Raw genomic sequence first — 16,847 nt, forward strand, 5'->3', positions numbered from 1 at the left:
TTCTGATTTTAATACAATGTTAGTAAATACTTCAAACAATAAAGAAAAATAAAAAACCAAGCCCAAATCCTAAATAAGGCACACAGATCCATCTGTGTCCTTCTCCCACCTGACAACCACAGCTATTTGTCTTGACCTTCCTATCCAAGTCATTAAGAATCTGACTGAGATCTGGTAAGAATCTGATTTAGTATGTTAATACTAAACTGAAAATTACAAACACAGCATAGGATAGAAGCATCTTCTCTTGTGCAAAGATCAAAAGTTAACCTTCCATAAAAAAAAAAAAATCCCATTTAAAATCACATCAAACAAAACAAACAAAACAAAATAAAACAAACCTAGCAATAAACCTAACCAAGGAGGTGAAAGACCTATATGCTAAGAACTATAAAACACTGATAAAGGAAATTGAAGGTGACTCACAGAAATGGAAAGATATCCCACACTCTTGGATTGGAAAAAATTAATATTATTAAAATTGCCATACTACCTAAAGCAATCTACAGATTTAATGAGATCGCTATTCAAATTACCCATGACTTTTTTCACGGAAGTAGAACAAATAATCCTAAAATTTGTAGGGAACCACAAAAGACCCAGAACTGCCAAAGCAATCTGGAGGAAAAGGAACAAAGCAGGAGGCATAACCCTCCCAGACCTCTCAGATAATACTACAAAGCTACAGTAATCAAAACAGCATGGTACTGGCACAAAAATGGACATATGGATCAATGGACCAGAACAGAGAGCCCAGAAATAAACCCATACACCTATGGTCAATTAATCTTTGACAAAAGAGGCAAGAATATACAATGGAGAAAAGACAGTCTCTTCCGCAAGTGGTTTTGGGAAAGCTGGACAGCCGCATGTAAATCGATGAAGTTACAACACACCCTCACACCATACACAAAAACAAACTCAAAATGGCTTAAAGACTTAAGTATAAAACATGACACCTTATAACTCCTAGAAGAGAATATAGGTAAAACATTCTCTGACATCAAATGTAGCAATATTTTCTTAGATCAGTCTCCCAAGGCAATAGAAACAAAAGCAAAAATAAACAAATGGGACCTAATCAAACATAAGCTTTTGCACATCAAAGGAAACCATAAACAAAACGAAAAGACAATGTATGGACTGGGAGAAAATATTTGCTAACGATGTGACCAACAAGGATTTAATTCCCAAACTATACAAACAGCTCACACAACTCAATATCAAAAAAATAACCCAATCAAAAAATGGGAAGAAAACCTAAATAGACATTTCTCCAGAGAAGACATACAGACGGCCACTAGGCACATGAAAGGTTGCTCAACATCTCTAATTATTAGAAAAATGCAAATCAAAACTACAATGAGGTATCACCTCACACCAGTCAGAGTGACCATCATCAAAAAAAAGTCTACAAATAATAAATAAATGCTAGAGGGGGTCTGGAGAAAAGGGAACCATCCTACACTGTTGGTGGGACTGTAAATTGGTGCAGTCACTATGGAAAACAGTATGGAGGTACCTTAAAAAACAAAAAATAGAGTTACCATATGATCCAGCAATCCCACTCCTGGGCTCTTATCTGGAAAAGATGAAAACTCTAATTCAGAAAGATACATGCACCCCAACGTTCACAACAACACTACTTACAATAACCAAGACATGGAAGCAACCTAAGTGTTCACTGAGAGATGAGTGGATAAAGATGTGGTACATATATACAATGGAATACTACTCAGCCATAAAAAAAGAATGAAATATTGCCATTTGTAGCAACATGGATGGACCTAGAGATTACCATACTAAGTGAACTAAGTCAGACAGAGAAAGACAAATACTACATGATATCACTTACTTGTGGAATCTAAAAAATAATACAAATGAACTTATTTACAACTCAGAAACAGACTCATACACATAGAAAACAAACTTTTGGTTACCAAAGGGGAAAGGGGGGAGGGATAACAGATACATACCACTATATATAAAATACATAAACAACAAGGATTTACTGTATAGCACAGGGAACTATATTCAGTATCTTGTAATAACCTATAAAGGAAAAGAATCTGAACAAGAATATATACATACCTGAATCATTTTGCTATACACAATACTGTAATACTGTAAATCAACTATAGTTCAATAGAAAAAAAAAGTGTTTCAGGAGAGTAAGGAGGGTGTGTGTAAAAAGGTAAGCTACAGACAGAACATGGTAGTAACTTTTTATAGCTTGAATTGGAATTGTATAAGTGTTTATAAGGTACAAAAATGTTTTCAGTAACTACCACCAATAAATTTTAAGAAAAAAAAAAGTTAACTTTCCAAGTGGTTTGGGCTTTTAGCTATATAAAGCATAAGGACATATATACTTAAGAATAAGCACTCAATAGCAAAAAGACTAGATGAGTTTAGAGTTTTCATAGGCATTTCTCACATCATTAAACTACATCAAGAGGCCAAAAGTAAAGTTATATATCCAAAAGGTAAAGTTTGCACTATCTTCAACTATGCTATAAAAAGTATAACAGAAAATAAAGAAATCAAGTGTTCAGAGGAAAAAAACTCAAAGGGGACAGGAATGAGTGGGGGAAAAAAACTGGGCCTGGAATCAAAGTTGAAAAATGCTATCGTAGATCTGCTACTTTTTAGACATTTCTAAGTACCTATTAATATGCATTTTGTTTACCTAACAGGATGGTTATGAGATAGGGAAATTGTGTGTGTGTGTGTGTGTGTGTGTGTATAAAAAGATGTATGAGGCCTTCCCTGGTGGTGCAGTGGTTGAGAGTCCGCCTGCCGATGCACGGGACACGGGTTCGTGCCTCGGTCCGGGAAGATCCCACATGCCGCGGAGCGGCTGGGCCCGTGAGCCATGGCTGCTGAGCCTGCGAGTCCAGAGCCTGTGCTCCACAACAGGAGAGGCCACAACAGTGAGAGGCTCGCATACCGCAAAAAAAAAAAAAAAAAAAAAAAAAAAAAAAAAAAGATGTATGAAAACACTGCATTATAAACAACTATGAAAATATAAGGTAAATACTTTAATTTATGTAAAAGGTAAAATTTGGAAGATTGTGAAGCCTGGTTATAATCTGAATAACCAACATAAACAAAATCATGGAGGCAGAAATGAGCTAGTATATTCAAGAGAAATTGAAACTATGAGTCTGGCTGTTGCTGAAGCAGTGTAACTGCTTATAGGGAAGCAGTGGTAGTATGATTGAAGAGGCAGGCTTAGGCCAGATCAGAAAGGGCATCTGGTATCTACCTGGCAGAACACAAGGCCCTGTCCTCTTCCAAGGAAGCTGGAGCCGGGAGCTCCTCCACCTCCCTATTCCCTAGCAGGCAGGGTTTGGGCACATGGCCAGCGCTCAACCGGATACTCTCAATGCAATGAAGCAAGGTACTCAGGAGCTTTTGGAAATTTTTATTTATGGGAGCTGTAGCAGCATCAAGTACCCTAATTAGATTCTTCTGAGGCATTAACTTGGCTTTGGTTCTTGCTTGTTTCTAGAATCTGTTCTCCTGCCTTTCTGTTAGCGCTGTGGGCTACCCTATAACCTTCTAATAAATTCTTTTTCTGCCCATATTGGCCAGAGTCAGTTTCTCTTATTTGCAACCCAAAACCTTAACCAAATTATGTACCACCTGGTAAAACAGACAATATAATGAAAATCTATACCTACCTGGCACTTTCATACTGTTTCACAGTCATTAATGTATCCTCAATTGTTTTATTCACCAAAGTGTTCACACTGGCAATGAAAAAATTAATGGCTCCTAGAAGAGTTTCTCCATTTTTAGCCAGCAGTTTCTGTGTATCTGCATTATAGCCAAATTCTTCCTAAAACAAAAAAGTCATCTTAATTTATCCAGTTACAAATTAGTAAATGTGACTAAAGAAAATCTCAAACATATCACTATTGGGAAAATATCTGATTTAGAAATCTAGCTTTAGAAGTTTTCTCTTTCAATGTTTAAATAAATAAATAGGAATCTAAATCACAACTAGCTACAGAATTACAGAAAAAGTCGAATAAACCAAATTGTTCAGCTCTGAGGCATAGCTAAAATCAAATAATTTTAAAAAGTGAAACTACTTTGTACTAGAAAAATTATTTTCATTTCTACGTTTTGTTTCTATTATACTGTAAGCACAGCTGTTAAGAAGAAAACTATAGCAGATTATTAATCAGAGAAACTTTAACTTTCACAACCAAATTAGGTAACAATTGGCTAAAACTTTCAGACATAAAATAGATTGTAATTTTTGTGTTTTGACTGAATCTCCTTAAAGTATAAATATTAACAATACACATTTCTTTGTAAACTTAGCAACCAGTTGACTCCCAAGCTCAGATCTATCTGGACAAACAGCTGAGGAAAGATCACTCAACACCAGTTTTAGTTCATTTTCTCTGAATAAACTGAGTCTTAGCTTAGCAAACATTACACATGACTCCTTAACATATGAATGGCAAGGACTAACTCTAAATTTTGAGCAGAGAAAGCTTTCCAGTCTAAGTTTGATTAGTTAACAGATTATCAGGAACGCATCTGACCAAATAAAAACTTTGATCATATCTTATTATAAGATATATCATTCAATTTGAGAATTGTGAGTTTGTTAAAAACATTTTTAAATTTCAGCTGAAAAAAATAATGTAATATTAAATTAACTAGAATTTTAGAAGATGCAAATTTAACGTTAGTGCTATAGGTACAATTAAATTTCCAGGTGATAGAATATTCAATAATTAATAAATACAGAAAGTAAAAGTATCTTTATTATGCTAAAAGCATTTTCCGTCTAAGAGAGGTCCATGTAACTCTTTACTTGGAACTCAGTCTTCAAAATTGTAGAGCCCTTGATTTGCAAATATTGGCAGATAAGGATTACATAAGAGGACTATCAATCAATATATGTAAAAACTAAAATAAAAGGCAGAGAAGCTGAAGAGTTTTGGCACCATTTTTACAAGCTAAGTTACAATATTGAAGACTAAATAAATGTTACTGGAAATAGAATATAGGAGAAAACATTAAAAAAAATCTTAGAAAGAGTTCACACAATTGTTCTTATTTTCTTTGGTGTTCATTAAGAGGTAAAAGGCAAAATTAAAAAATCACCAAATAAGAGGAAGAAAAATATGAAATTGAGTTGGATATAAATATCATAGTTTTTCTATTCACTGTATAACAAAGTATATGTCATTGTATCATAGCCCTGTAACACTATTCATTGCTAAAAGTTCTCAACATCCACAATTCCACATTAACTTTGAAAATGCCAGAAGTCCTAAGTTAGCCACAGGGAGATCTATATAACCTAGAAAGCTGTGCTTTTACTAACAACAAATAAACAAAAAAAACAGAGTACTGTAAGATGAAATCACTGCAGATTGATATGTTATACAGCAGAATTTGGAATCCTATATTTACAGATGAGAAAAACAGCCCTAAATTCAAAGCAGACAGGAGGAGTAAATGGACACTGTTCTGTTTCATGAGTGTAAATCTCGCCCATAATTCTGTGATGAAAATGTGCATAAAACTTCAGATTTTATTGCATAATTTGGAAACTTAATTGGCTAAAATAAAAAAGCTTTTTTATAGTAAGGTACAAGAGACATAGTAGTGAATGTTACAAAACAATTAGGACACTAGAAATAAATAAATATACATATGTATATGCATTATAAATAATTAAATATGTTTTGGCAATGAAAATAAAATAAAACATGCCTCAAACTTCATTTAGTTGATAAGTTATTTTAGTATTCTCAGTTGGACAGGGGTATTTTACACATTATTTTAATAGTCAAAGGGTATACATATCAAGAACAGGGCTGTAGTTCTAATCTGTCAGTGAAGAAGAAAGGCCAACACAATTCCTTGATCTAAAAATTTACTTGCTTTATATATAGAGAGAATGAAGTTTCAAAACACTTGAACTTTTTTTCTCTTCAGCAGCTCCTACATTATTTACAATATTTATCAGATGTAAATGTACCAAATATAAATGACCACCATTTCCCATTCAACTTATACATTAGGACTAAATAACAGAAGCATATGATTGGACCTAAAACACCTAGTTTTAGTAATAGATATTATTACCTAATTAATCACAAATGAGTTATTTTAAACAATAATACAAAAAAACTAGAATCACAAGAACTAATTGACAATTGATAGTAATTCGGACTGTGGAAACTTTCCTAATCTCAATGTAGATGTTACCCTCTAAATTGAGAAAATGCAATTTAATAAGGTGCCATGGGACAACAGAACTAGGAGGAAGGCATGTGATAAAATGGTAAAAGTCTAGTTTGGAAATTCAAACAGTTTGGAAATTCAAACAGTTTGGGAATTCATATCTTGATTCTGCCACTCAATGGATTTGTGTCTCTCATGAATAACTCAAATTCTTTGGGCCTCCATTTCCTTACTAATAAAATGAAGATAATTCCCTTACAAGCTTGACAGGAAGTCTAACAAGGCAACCTGTATAAAGTTTCTGACAGATGACAGGCATTCATTAAAAGATCATTTCCTGGGCTTCCCTGGTGGCGCAGTGGTTGAGAGTCTGCCTGCCGATGCAGGGGCTGCGGGTTCGTGCCCCGGTCCGGGAAGATCCCACATGCCGCGGAGCGGCTGGGCCCATGAGCCATGGCCGCTGAGCTTGTGCGTCTGGAGCCTGTGCTCCACAACGGGAGAGGCCACAACAGTGAGAGGCCCGCGTACAGCAAAAAAAAAAAAATATATCATTTCCTATCCCCTTCAGGAGATTTGACTTTTTTTACTGCTGGATATTGGTTGTTTCTCTAGAAAATGAAGAAACTGGACTAATCTATAAATTCTTCCTCAACCCCCAAATGTCACAATCTCAACAACAGCTATCATAACCATCATAATTTATCTAGTGCCACTACGTGCCAGCCCCTGCACTATGTATTTTCCAGAAATCTCAGTTAATATGGCATAAGGTGGAAGGAAGTGGGCCTCAGCTCTTTACTGTACTCTATAAACTTTTCCTCAAAAAGAACCAACAGGCAAAGAAGGGAGTTACTGTGTTGGCGGGTGTGACTGATCCTGATTACCAAGGAGAATTTGGACTGCCCCTCCACAATGGAGGTAAGGAAAAGTAAGCCTGGAACCCAGGCGATCCCTTACTACTACCATGTCCTGTGATTAATTTCAATGGAAAACTACAACAGCCCATTTCAGGAAGGACTGCTAATGGTCTGGACCTTTCAGGAATGATGGTTTGGGTCACCTCACCAGGCAAAGAACCACCACAGACTGAGGTGCTACCTGAGAACAAATGCAGTATGGAATGGGTAATGGAAGAAGCTACAACCATGTGACCATTTGTAGAAATGAGGACTATAATTCTTATTTCTTCCTTACTTTGTTATGAATGTTTGTGTGTGTGTGTGTGTGTGTGTGTGTGTAAAGCAAGTACCTTTGTTTTCTTCCCTCTCTTATCTTTCCTCCCTTATCACATAAGATATATTAACTTTATATCATGATATATAGCTATTGTTAACTTAACACCATAGTATTTAAGTCTCAGGAGATCAAGGAAAAAAGTGATCCTCACCCAAGGACTTTGCATCATCTTCTAGGGAAAGAGTTGCTGTGTCTTTGATAGTACACAGGATAGTTATATCACATTAGGTGGAAGTAAGACTTTATTGTCTTGATTTGGAGATTAAGTGTGGTTTAAAGAGATGCATATAAGTGCTGCTAAGTTGACAAAGGGTGGACTGTGATGGTTAATTTTATGTGCCCACTTGATAAGACTATGGTGTCCAGCTGTTTGGTCAAACATCAGTCTAGATGTTGCTACAAAGGTGCAGATTTTGTGATGTGATCCACATTTACGATGATAAACACTGAAGACGTGGTTTAAAGTTGGCTTTAAGGAGATTATCCTCCATAACATGATGGGCCTCATCTAATCAGCTGAAGGTCTTAAGAGCAAAAGTTTGAGGTTTCCTGGAGAAGAAGGAATTCCGTCTTAACACTGTAACACAGAAACCTTGTCCAAGTTTCCAGCCTTCTGGCCTACCCTATGGATTGCAGACTTGCCAATCCCTATAATAGTGTCAGCCAATTCCTTAAAATAAATCTTTTGGGTGTGTGTGTGTGTGTGTGTGTGTGTGTGTTTATCTCCTATTGATGCTCTTTCTCTGGAAAACCTTGAATGATACAAAAACATCCTCCTTGTAAATGTTGATTCCAGATTTCAAATTCATCTCCAGTAGGTTCTAGTTTACCATTACTTTTACATTTATAAATATCAATTAGAATGTTCAATGAATTTTTAAAAATTTCTATATTATATATTTCCTTCAAATCACTTTTGTATACGCATTTACTTTCAGCATTTGTTCACTAACAAATATATCAAGTATATTTTGGTGCATAAACATCATAAAAGAAGTAATATCATGTCTTCTTAGCAAAACAGGATGGTCCAGATTCTTTAAAAAAATGTTGCTTGTTGGAGTTGCTCCTGTTGAACAACTCACTAAATGAAAATACCTGGGATAGTTTGTGCATCAACTTGGTTGGGTCACAGTGTCCAAATATTTGGTCAAACATTATTCTGATGTTTCTGTGAGGGTGTTTCTGAATGAGACTTATATTTTAATTGGTGTACTGTCAGTAAAGCAGACTGCCCTGCATAACGTGAGCGGGTGTCATGCAATCAGCTGAAGACCTTAATAGAACAACAACTGACCTCCCCTGGACAAGAAATAATTCTGCTAGCAGACTGCCTTTGGACTTGTACTGCTACTCTTTCCTGAGTCTCCAGCCTGCCAGCCTACCCTACAGATTTTGGATGTAGCAGCCTTGCCAATCATGTGAACCAATTTCTTAAAATAAATCTCTATATAGCTATGTATCCTGTTGATTCTGTTTCTCTGGAGAATCTTGACTAACACAATACCGTATTTCCTTTTGTCCTTAAAAATACATTATTATTCAATGACTCTTTAAGACAATTCACGTAGGATATCATCATTGGAATACTTATAGCCCGCAATTTCACTGATATTATCCAATTTTGCCATCACTGTTAAGAGTCAATACTGCTATCTTTTTGCAGTCATCTTCTGATTTGTGTAGTAATTGTGAAATGTATTCATCTGGTATTGTAGTCTCTTTCCATTATGTGCAAAAATGAAAAATTCCAAAATTCTTAATTGTGTTGCATGAACATTAAAAAACAAACAAACAACTACATAAATAGTTTCTCCAGATTTCTTTTTGGCAATGCAAACAAACAAAAAGTATTTATCTCACTGTTGTATCATTCTTCAAGGCAATGCTGTCATTCTTTCGTTTTCTTATTGTCTTAGTCATTTTTAACATGGTAGGAAAAACTGATGAGTAATAACGAAATAATTCCTAAGATGGTGAAACAGCAAAATGTTTTAAGATATAGGAAAATAGGATCATTAAGATCCCATATCGTGTCTGATTTCCAATGGACCCATATGGTAGCTGCAAGATAACAAGTTTTATTCTATTAAAAGCATAAGTAAATTTTCTCATTGGAAGACCTCCAAGAAAGAATAAAGTCATGAAATACCAATCCTTACAAAGAGTTAAAAATGCTCAAATAAAAAACTCAAAAATTCAAACTGGGTCCAATGGACTTGAATACTGAGGATTACCCTCTCAGTTCTGTTTAAAAAAACAAAGGACTTCACATCTGTAAAAGAAAGATAATAAAAGTACTACTAGCTAAGACTGAGCATTAGATGAGCTAATACACATATAAACCACTGTATCTAGTGTATAGTAAGTCCCCAATCTCTGTTAACTATTATAATTAATAGGTTCTACTGAATATAGCATCAGTGATAACATTACTGCAGCACTTCCCCAGACCCTATACTCTGGCTACCTCTCTCCATACTGTGGGGATTTTTCTCTGGGTCACAGACCATCTAAAGATTCCATTTAAAGAGACAGCAAGAGATCATGGAAAGGGACTTCCCTTGTGATCCAGTGGTTAAGAATCTGTCTTGCAATGCAGAGGACACTGGTTCAATCCCTGGTTGGGGAACTAAGATCCCACGTGCCACAGGGCAACTGGGCCTGCACGCCACAACTAGAGAGCCCATGCACCACAACTACTGAGCCCACTTGCTCTGGAGCCTGCGCACCTCAACAAAGAGCCTGTGCGCTGTGTGCTGCAACTAAGACCCGACGCAGCCAAAAAATAAATACTTTAAAAAATGCTATTAATTCTTATTTAAAAAAAGAAGAGATCATGGAGAAACAAAAAGGCCTGGATATAAATTCCAATTCTATCTTTTATTTGTTTTGTGAGTTTATAAAAACTACGTAAACTCTCTTGGCCTCAACTTCCTCATCTATAAATAGGGGATAACATTTCTTGCAGTGTTAGATAAATTACATGATATAATGGTTATAAAGCACCTAGCCCATTATACTGAAATTGTGGATACTCAATAATTGCAGCTGTTATGATAACTCAGCTTCCTAAATATTAGTTTCATTCTTCTTTTTGACTGTCTAATGACTCAGTTAGAATTGAATCTCAATGTTTTTCTCAACATTGTCATCTGTAGCCAAACTTTCTTTGTCCAAGATACTAGATATTATCAAGTGATTTAATGCTCTAAATTATCTAACTTTGCAAGTTAGAAGTCTGTAGGCAAGGAATTTCTGTACCTTTTGGCTCCACGTGAGGAAAAAAAAAAGACATAAAAGGAGTCACTTAAGATATTATTAGAAATTGTTAATAATGCTTTGCTGAATACTTATATAGATATATACAGAAAAATAATTTCATTCTAAAATTCACAATTTTACACTAATGATTTCAGTAAAAGTGTATCACAAATGCAGTCAAGCAAGCTACTCTTTGCTCAGGACATTCAGAGACTACGCAGGAGATTTTCAATAGGTGCCTGAATTTACTTTTTACCCACACCCAGCTATATACATAGCTATGATTCTTTCTAGGCTCTAGCAGGCTGAGTACTCTTTTTCCTTTCCTCTACCAAGTTCCCTTGCCCTGAAACCTCCAGATGACATCTTCTTTAGGGTACAACTGGACCACTATGTTGGTAGAAGTCAGTTGGGCCTTCCTGAAAATTAGATGAAATACCTTAAAGAACACCACAAGATTACAATTTTATTAAGAATTCAGCAAATCAGAAATGTAACAACTTACCTCTTAGTATACTCCTATTGCCATTTTCATCCCCCTCACCCCCCAATAGTTATTTCAAATAATCTTACATGGAGTTCTAGTGACTTCAAACTCAGGTCAGCAAATGCATCTCCAAGTTGCCTTTGGGTATGCACCATCTGGAAAAGCTGGGTTGACAATGTCTGAGCCAGTTTTAGAATATTTTCATATTTTTTCTTGTTATCTCTTAATATATCAATCTGAGCTTCAAGTTCAAGGTCCACAGTTCTTGATCCACGGCCCAGCTTCTCAGAGATAATCTGTCGAGTGCACTAGAAGTGGAAAGATATACTTTGTTTAGGAAGAAAAAAAGAACAAAAGAAAAAAACAGTAATACAGCAATCCAAAGTGCAAATGCTGGAGCATATGGCATACACCATTTTTGGCTTCAAACAAGCTAGCCTAACAAACAGAAAATTGTCAGCCCCCTCAGAGGTTCATCAGGACTCAGAAAGTAAATTTTTTTTTTTTTTTTGCAGTACGCGGGCCTCTCACTGTCGCGGTCCCTCCCGTTGCGGAGCACAGGCTCCACACGCCCAGGCCCAGCGGCCATGGCCCACGGGCCCAGCCGCTCCGTGGCACATGGGATACTCCCGGACCGGGGCATGAACTCGTGTCCCCTGCATCGGCAGGCGGACTCTCAACCACTGCGCCGCCAGGGAAGCCCCAGAAAGTAAATTTATCAGACATGTTTTTTAACTATTACTTATTAGAGGAAGTTTTAAGACGTATCTAGCTAGTGTATATACTGCCAGATGAGCTCTCTCACATAATCGTATTTCAAGTTTTGTGCACTTTGGTAGATTACTGAAAACAACTGAGATACTTGGCATTGATTTAAGAACGATACTCGACTATTAATATAGGAATAATAAGAATACCCAAATTCTACTCTCCTATTGGTTTCAAATGCTTTTTTTCCTTCGATTTTCCCCTTAAATGGCTGTGTATATGTGTGTGAGTAGGAAGAATGAGGGGAAGAAAGGAAGGAGAAAGAAGAAAGAGGAGGTAGGGAGGGAGGGAAGGGGGGAAGAACAGGAGCATCCCAAATTGTGGAGGTGGACTTTGAGAGGAAGATTTATTATTTTTTCCCCTTTTCCTCTTTTTGTGAGTGTGTATGTGTATGCTTCTGTGTGAGATTTTGTCTCTATAGCTTTGCTTTCACCATTTGTCCTAGGGTTTTATCTGTCCAATTTTTTTTTTTTTACTTTTTAAAAAAATTTTTTTCTTAATAATTATTTTTTATTTTAATAACTTTATTTTATTTCTCTTTCTTTCTTTCTTTCTTTCTCTTCCCTCCTTCCTTCCTCCCTCCCTCCCTCCCTCCCTCCCTTCCTATCTTTCTTTCTACTTTTTCTCCCTTTTATTCTGAGCTGTGTGGATGAAAGGCTCTTGGTGCTGCAGCCAGGAGTCAGTGCTGTGCCTCTGAGGTGGCAGAGCCAACTTCAGGACACTGGTCCACAAGAGACTTCCCAGCTCGACGTAATATCAAACGGCGAAAATCTCCCAGAGATCTCCATCTCAACACCAACACCCAGCTCCACTCAACGACCAGCAAGCTACAGTGCTGGACACCCTATGCCAAACAACTAGCAACACAGCAACACAACCCCACCCATTAGCAGAGAGGCTGCCTAAAATCATAGTAAGTCCATAGACACCCCAAAACACACCACCAGACGTGGACCTGCCCACCAGAGAGACAAGATCCAGCCTCATCCACCAGAACACAGGCACTAGTCCCCTCCACCAGGAAGCCTACACAACCCACTGAACCAACTTTAGCCACTGGGGACAGACACCAAAAACAAAGGGAACTACGAACCTGCAACCTGCAAAAAGGAGACCCCAAACACAGTAAGATAAGCAAAATGAGAAGACAGAAAAACACACAGCAGATGAAGGAGCAAGATAAAAACCCACTAGACCTAACAAATGAAGAGGAAATAGGCAGTCTACTTGAAAAAGAATTCAGAATAAGGATAGTAAAGATGATCCAAAATCTTGGAAATAGAATAGAGAAAATGCAAGAAACATTTAACAAGGAACTAGAAGAACTAAAGAGGAAACAAGCAACGATGAACGGCAGAAAAAATGAAATAAAAAATACTCTAGATGGGATCAATAGCAAAATAACTGAGGCAGAATAACGGATAAGTGACCTGGAAGATAAAATAGTGGAAATAACTACTGCAGAGCAGAATAAAGACAAAAGAATGAAAAGAACTGAGGACAGTCTCAGAGACCTCTGGGACCACATTAAACGCACCAACATTCGAATTATACAGATCCCAGAAGAATAAGAGTAAAAGAAAGGGACTGAGAAAATATTTGAAGAGATTATAGTTGAAAACTTCCCTAATATGGGAAAGGAAATAGTTAATCAAGTCCAGGAAGCACAGAGAGTCCCATACAGGATAAATCCAAGGAGAAACACACCAAGACACATATTAATCAAACTGTCAAAAATTAAATACAAAGAAAACGTATTAAAAGCAGCAAGGGAAAAACAACAAATAACACACAAGGGAATCCCCATAAGGTTAACAGCTGATCTTTCAGCAGAAACTCTGCAAGCCAGAAGGGACTGGCAGGACATATTTAAAGTGATGAAGGAGAAAAACCTACAACCAAGATTACTCTCTCCAGCAAGGATCTCATTCAGATTTGATGGAGAAATTAAAACCTTTAGAGACAAGCAAAAGCTGATAGAGTTCAGCACCACCAAGCCAGCTTTACAGCAAATGCTAAAGGAACTTCTCTAGGCAAGAAACACAAGAGAAGGAAAAGACCTACAATAACAAACCCAAAACAATTAAGAAAATGGGAATAGGAACATACATATCGATAATTACCTTAAATGTAAATGGATTAAATGCTCCCACCAAAAGACACAGACTGGCTGAATGGATACAAAAATAAAACCCATATATATGCTGTCTACAAGGGACCCACTTCAGACCTAGGGACACATACAGACTGAAAGTGAGGGGATGGAAAAAGATATTCCATGCAAATGGAAATCAAAAGAAAGCTGGAGTAGCAATTCTCGTTATCGGACAAAATAGACTTTAAAATAAAGACTATTACAAGAGACAAAGTGGGACACTACATAATGATCAAGGGATCGATCCAAGAAGAAGATATAACAATTGTAAATATTTGTGCACCCAACTTAGGAGCACCTCAATACATAAGGCAAATACTAACAGCCATAAAAGGGGAAATCGACAGTAACACAGAAAGAGTAGGGGACGTTAACACCTCACTTTCACCAATGGACAGATCATCCAAAATGAAAATAAACAAGGAAACACAAGCTTTAAATGATACATTAAACAGGATGGAATTAATTGATATTTATAGGACATTCCAACCAAAAACAACAGAATACACATTTCTCTCAAGGGCTCATGGAACATTCTCCAGGATAGATCATATTTTGTGTCTCAAATCAAGCCTTCATAAATTTAAGAAAACTGAAATTGTATCACGTATGTTTTCCGACCACAACGCTATGAGACTAGATATCAATTACAGGAAAAGATCTGTAAAAAATACAAACACATGGAGGCTAAACAATACACTACTTAATAACGAAGTGATCACTGAAGAAATGAAAGAGGAAATCAAAAAATACTTAGAAACAAATGACAATGGAGACACGACAACCCAAAACCTATGGGATGCAGCAAAAGCAGTTCCAAGAGGGAAGTTTATAGCAATACAATCCTAGCTTAAGAAACAGAAAACATCTCAAATAAAAAAACCTAACCTTGCATCTAAAGCAATTAGAGAAAGAAGAACAAGAAGAACAAAAAAACCCAAAAGTTAGCAGAAGGAAGGAAATCATGAATATCAGATCAGAAATAAATGAAAAAGAAAAGAAGGAAATGATAGCAAAGATCAATAAAACTAAAAGCTGGTTCTTTGAGAAGATAAACAAAATTGATAAACCATTAGCCAGACTCATCAAGAAGAAAAGGGAGAAGACTCAAATCCATAGGATTAGAAATGAAAAAGCAGAACTGCCACTGCAGAAATACAAAAGATCATGAGAGATTACTACAAGCAACTCTATGTCAATAAAATGGACAACCTGGAAGAAATGGACAAATTCTTAGAAATGCACAACATACCAAGACTCAATCAGGAAGAAATAGAAATTATGAACAGACCAATTATAAGCACTGAAACTGAAACTGTGATTTAAAATCTTCCAACAAACAAAAGCCCAAGACCAGATGGCTTCACAGGCGAGTTCTATCAAACATTTAGAGAAGAGCTAACACCTATCCTTCTCAAACTCTTCCAAAATATAGCAGAGGGAGGAACACTCCCAAACTCATTCTACGAGGCCACCGTCACCCTGATACGAAAACCAGACAAAGATGTCACAAAGAAAGAAAACTACAGGCCAATATCACTGATGAACACAGATACAAAAATCCTAAACAAAATACTAGCAAACAGAATCCAACAGCACATTAAAAGGATCATACACCATGATCAAGTGGGGTTTATTCCAGGAATGCAAGGATTCTTCAATATATGCAAATCAATCAACGTGATACACCATATTAACAAACTGAAGGAGAAAAACCATACGATCATCTCAATAGATGCAGAGAAAGTTTTCGACAAAATTCAACACCCATTTATGATAAAAACCCTGCAGAAAGTAGGCATAGAGGGAACTTTCCTCAACATAATACAAGCCATATATGACAAACCCACAGCCAACATCGTCCTCAATGGTGAAAAACTGAAACCATTTCCATTAAGATCAGGAACAAGACAAGGTTGCCCACTCTCACCACTCTTATTCAACATAGTTTTGGAAGTTTTAGCCACAGCAATCAGAGAAGACAAAGAAATAAAAGGAATGCAAATCGGAAAAGAAGAAGCAAAGCTGTCACTGTTTGCAGATGACATGATACTATACATAGAGAATCCCAAAGATGCTACCAGAAAATTACTAGAGCTAATCAATCAATTTGGTAAAGTAGCAGGATACAAAATTAATGCACATAAATCTCTGGCATTCCTACATATTAATAATGAAAAATCTGAAAATGAAATTAAGAAAACACTCCCATTTACCATTGCAACAAAAAGAATAAAATATCTAGGAATAAACCTACGTAAGGAGACAAACGACCTGTATGCAGAAAATTGTAAGACACTGATGAAAGAAATTAAAGATGATACAAATAGATGGAGAGATATACCATGTTCTTGGATTGCAAGAATCAACACTGTGAAAATGACTCTACTACCCAAAGCAATCTACAGATTTAATGCAATCTCTATCAAAATACCACTGGCATTTTTCACAGAACTCGAACAAAAAATTTCACAATTTGTATGGAAACACAAAAGACCCCGAACAGCCAAAGCAATCTTGAGAATGAAAAATGGAGCTGGAGGAATCAGGCTCCCTGACTTCAGACTATACCACAAAGCTACAGTAACCAAGACAGTATGGTACTGGCACAAAAACAGAAATACAGATCAATGGAAGAGGACAGAAAGCCCAGAGATAAACCCACGCACATATGGTCACCTTATTTTTGATAAAGGAGGCAAGAATATACAGTGGAGA

At 36.5% G+C, this 16,847-nt stretch overlaps 1 protein-coding gene across 16 annotated transcripts in view; it reads right to left on the bottom strand.

The window, feature by feature from the left end:
• ARFIP1 (ARF interacting protein 1) overlaps positions 1 to 16,847 on the bottom strand; it is a 127,916-nt gene that overhangs the window by 34,526 nt on the left and 76,543 nt on the right. For all 16 annotated transcript variants that reach the window (XR_016393370.1, XM_089912328.1, XM_089912326.1 and 13 more), the window contains 2 exons: positions 11,293 to 11,514; positions 3,687 to 3,844 (listed from right to left, as the gene is read on the bottom strand). Coding sequence is in view for 15 of the 16 variants with exons in the window: in XM_089912328.1 (XP_089768454.1) it covers positions 3,687 to 3,844; positions 11,293 to 11,514 (380 nt within the window). In the remaining variant the exon portion in view is untranslated. The remainder of the gene's footprint in view (positions 1 to 3,686; positions 3,845 to 11,292; positions 11,515 to 16,847) is intronic.

The sequence above is a fragment of the Delphinapterus leucas genome, chromosome 5 (genome assembly GCF_059928025.1).
Source record: "Delphinapterus leucas isolate spDelLeu-1000000601 "Yukka" chromosome 5, BTC_Dleu_Yukka2, whole genome shotgun sequence".
NCBI lineage: Eukaryota > Metazoa > Chordata > Mammalia > Artiodactyla > Monodontidae > Delphinapterus > Delphinapterus leucas.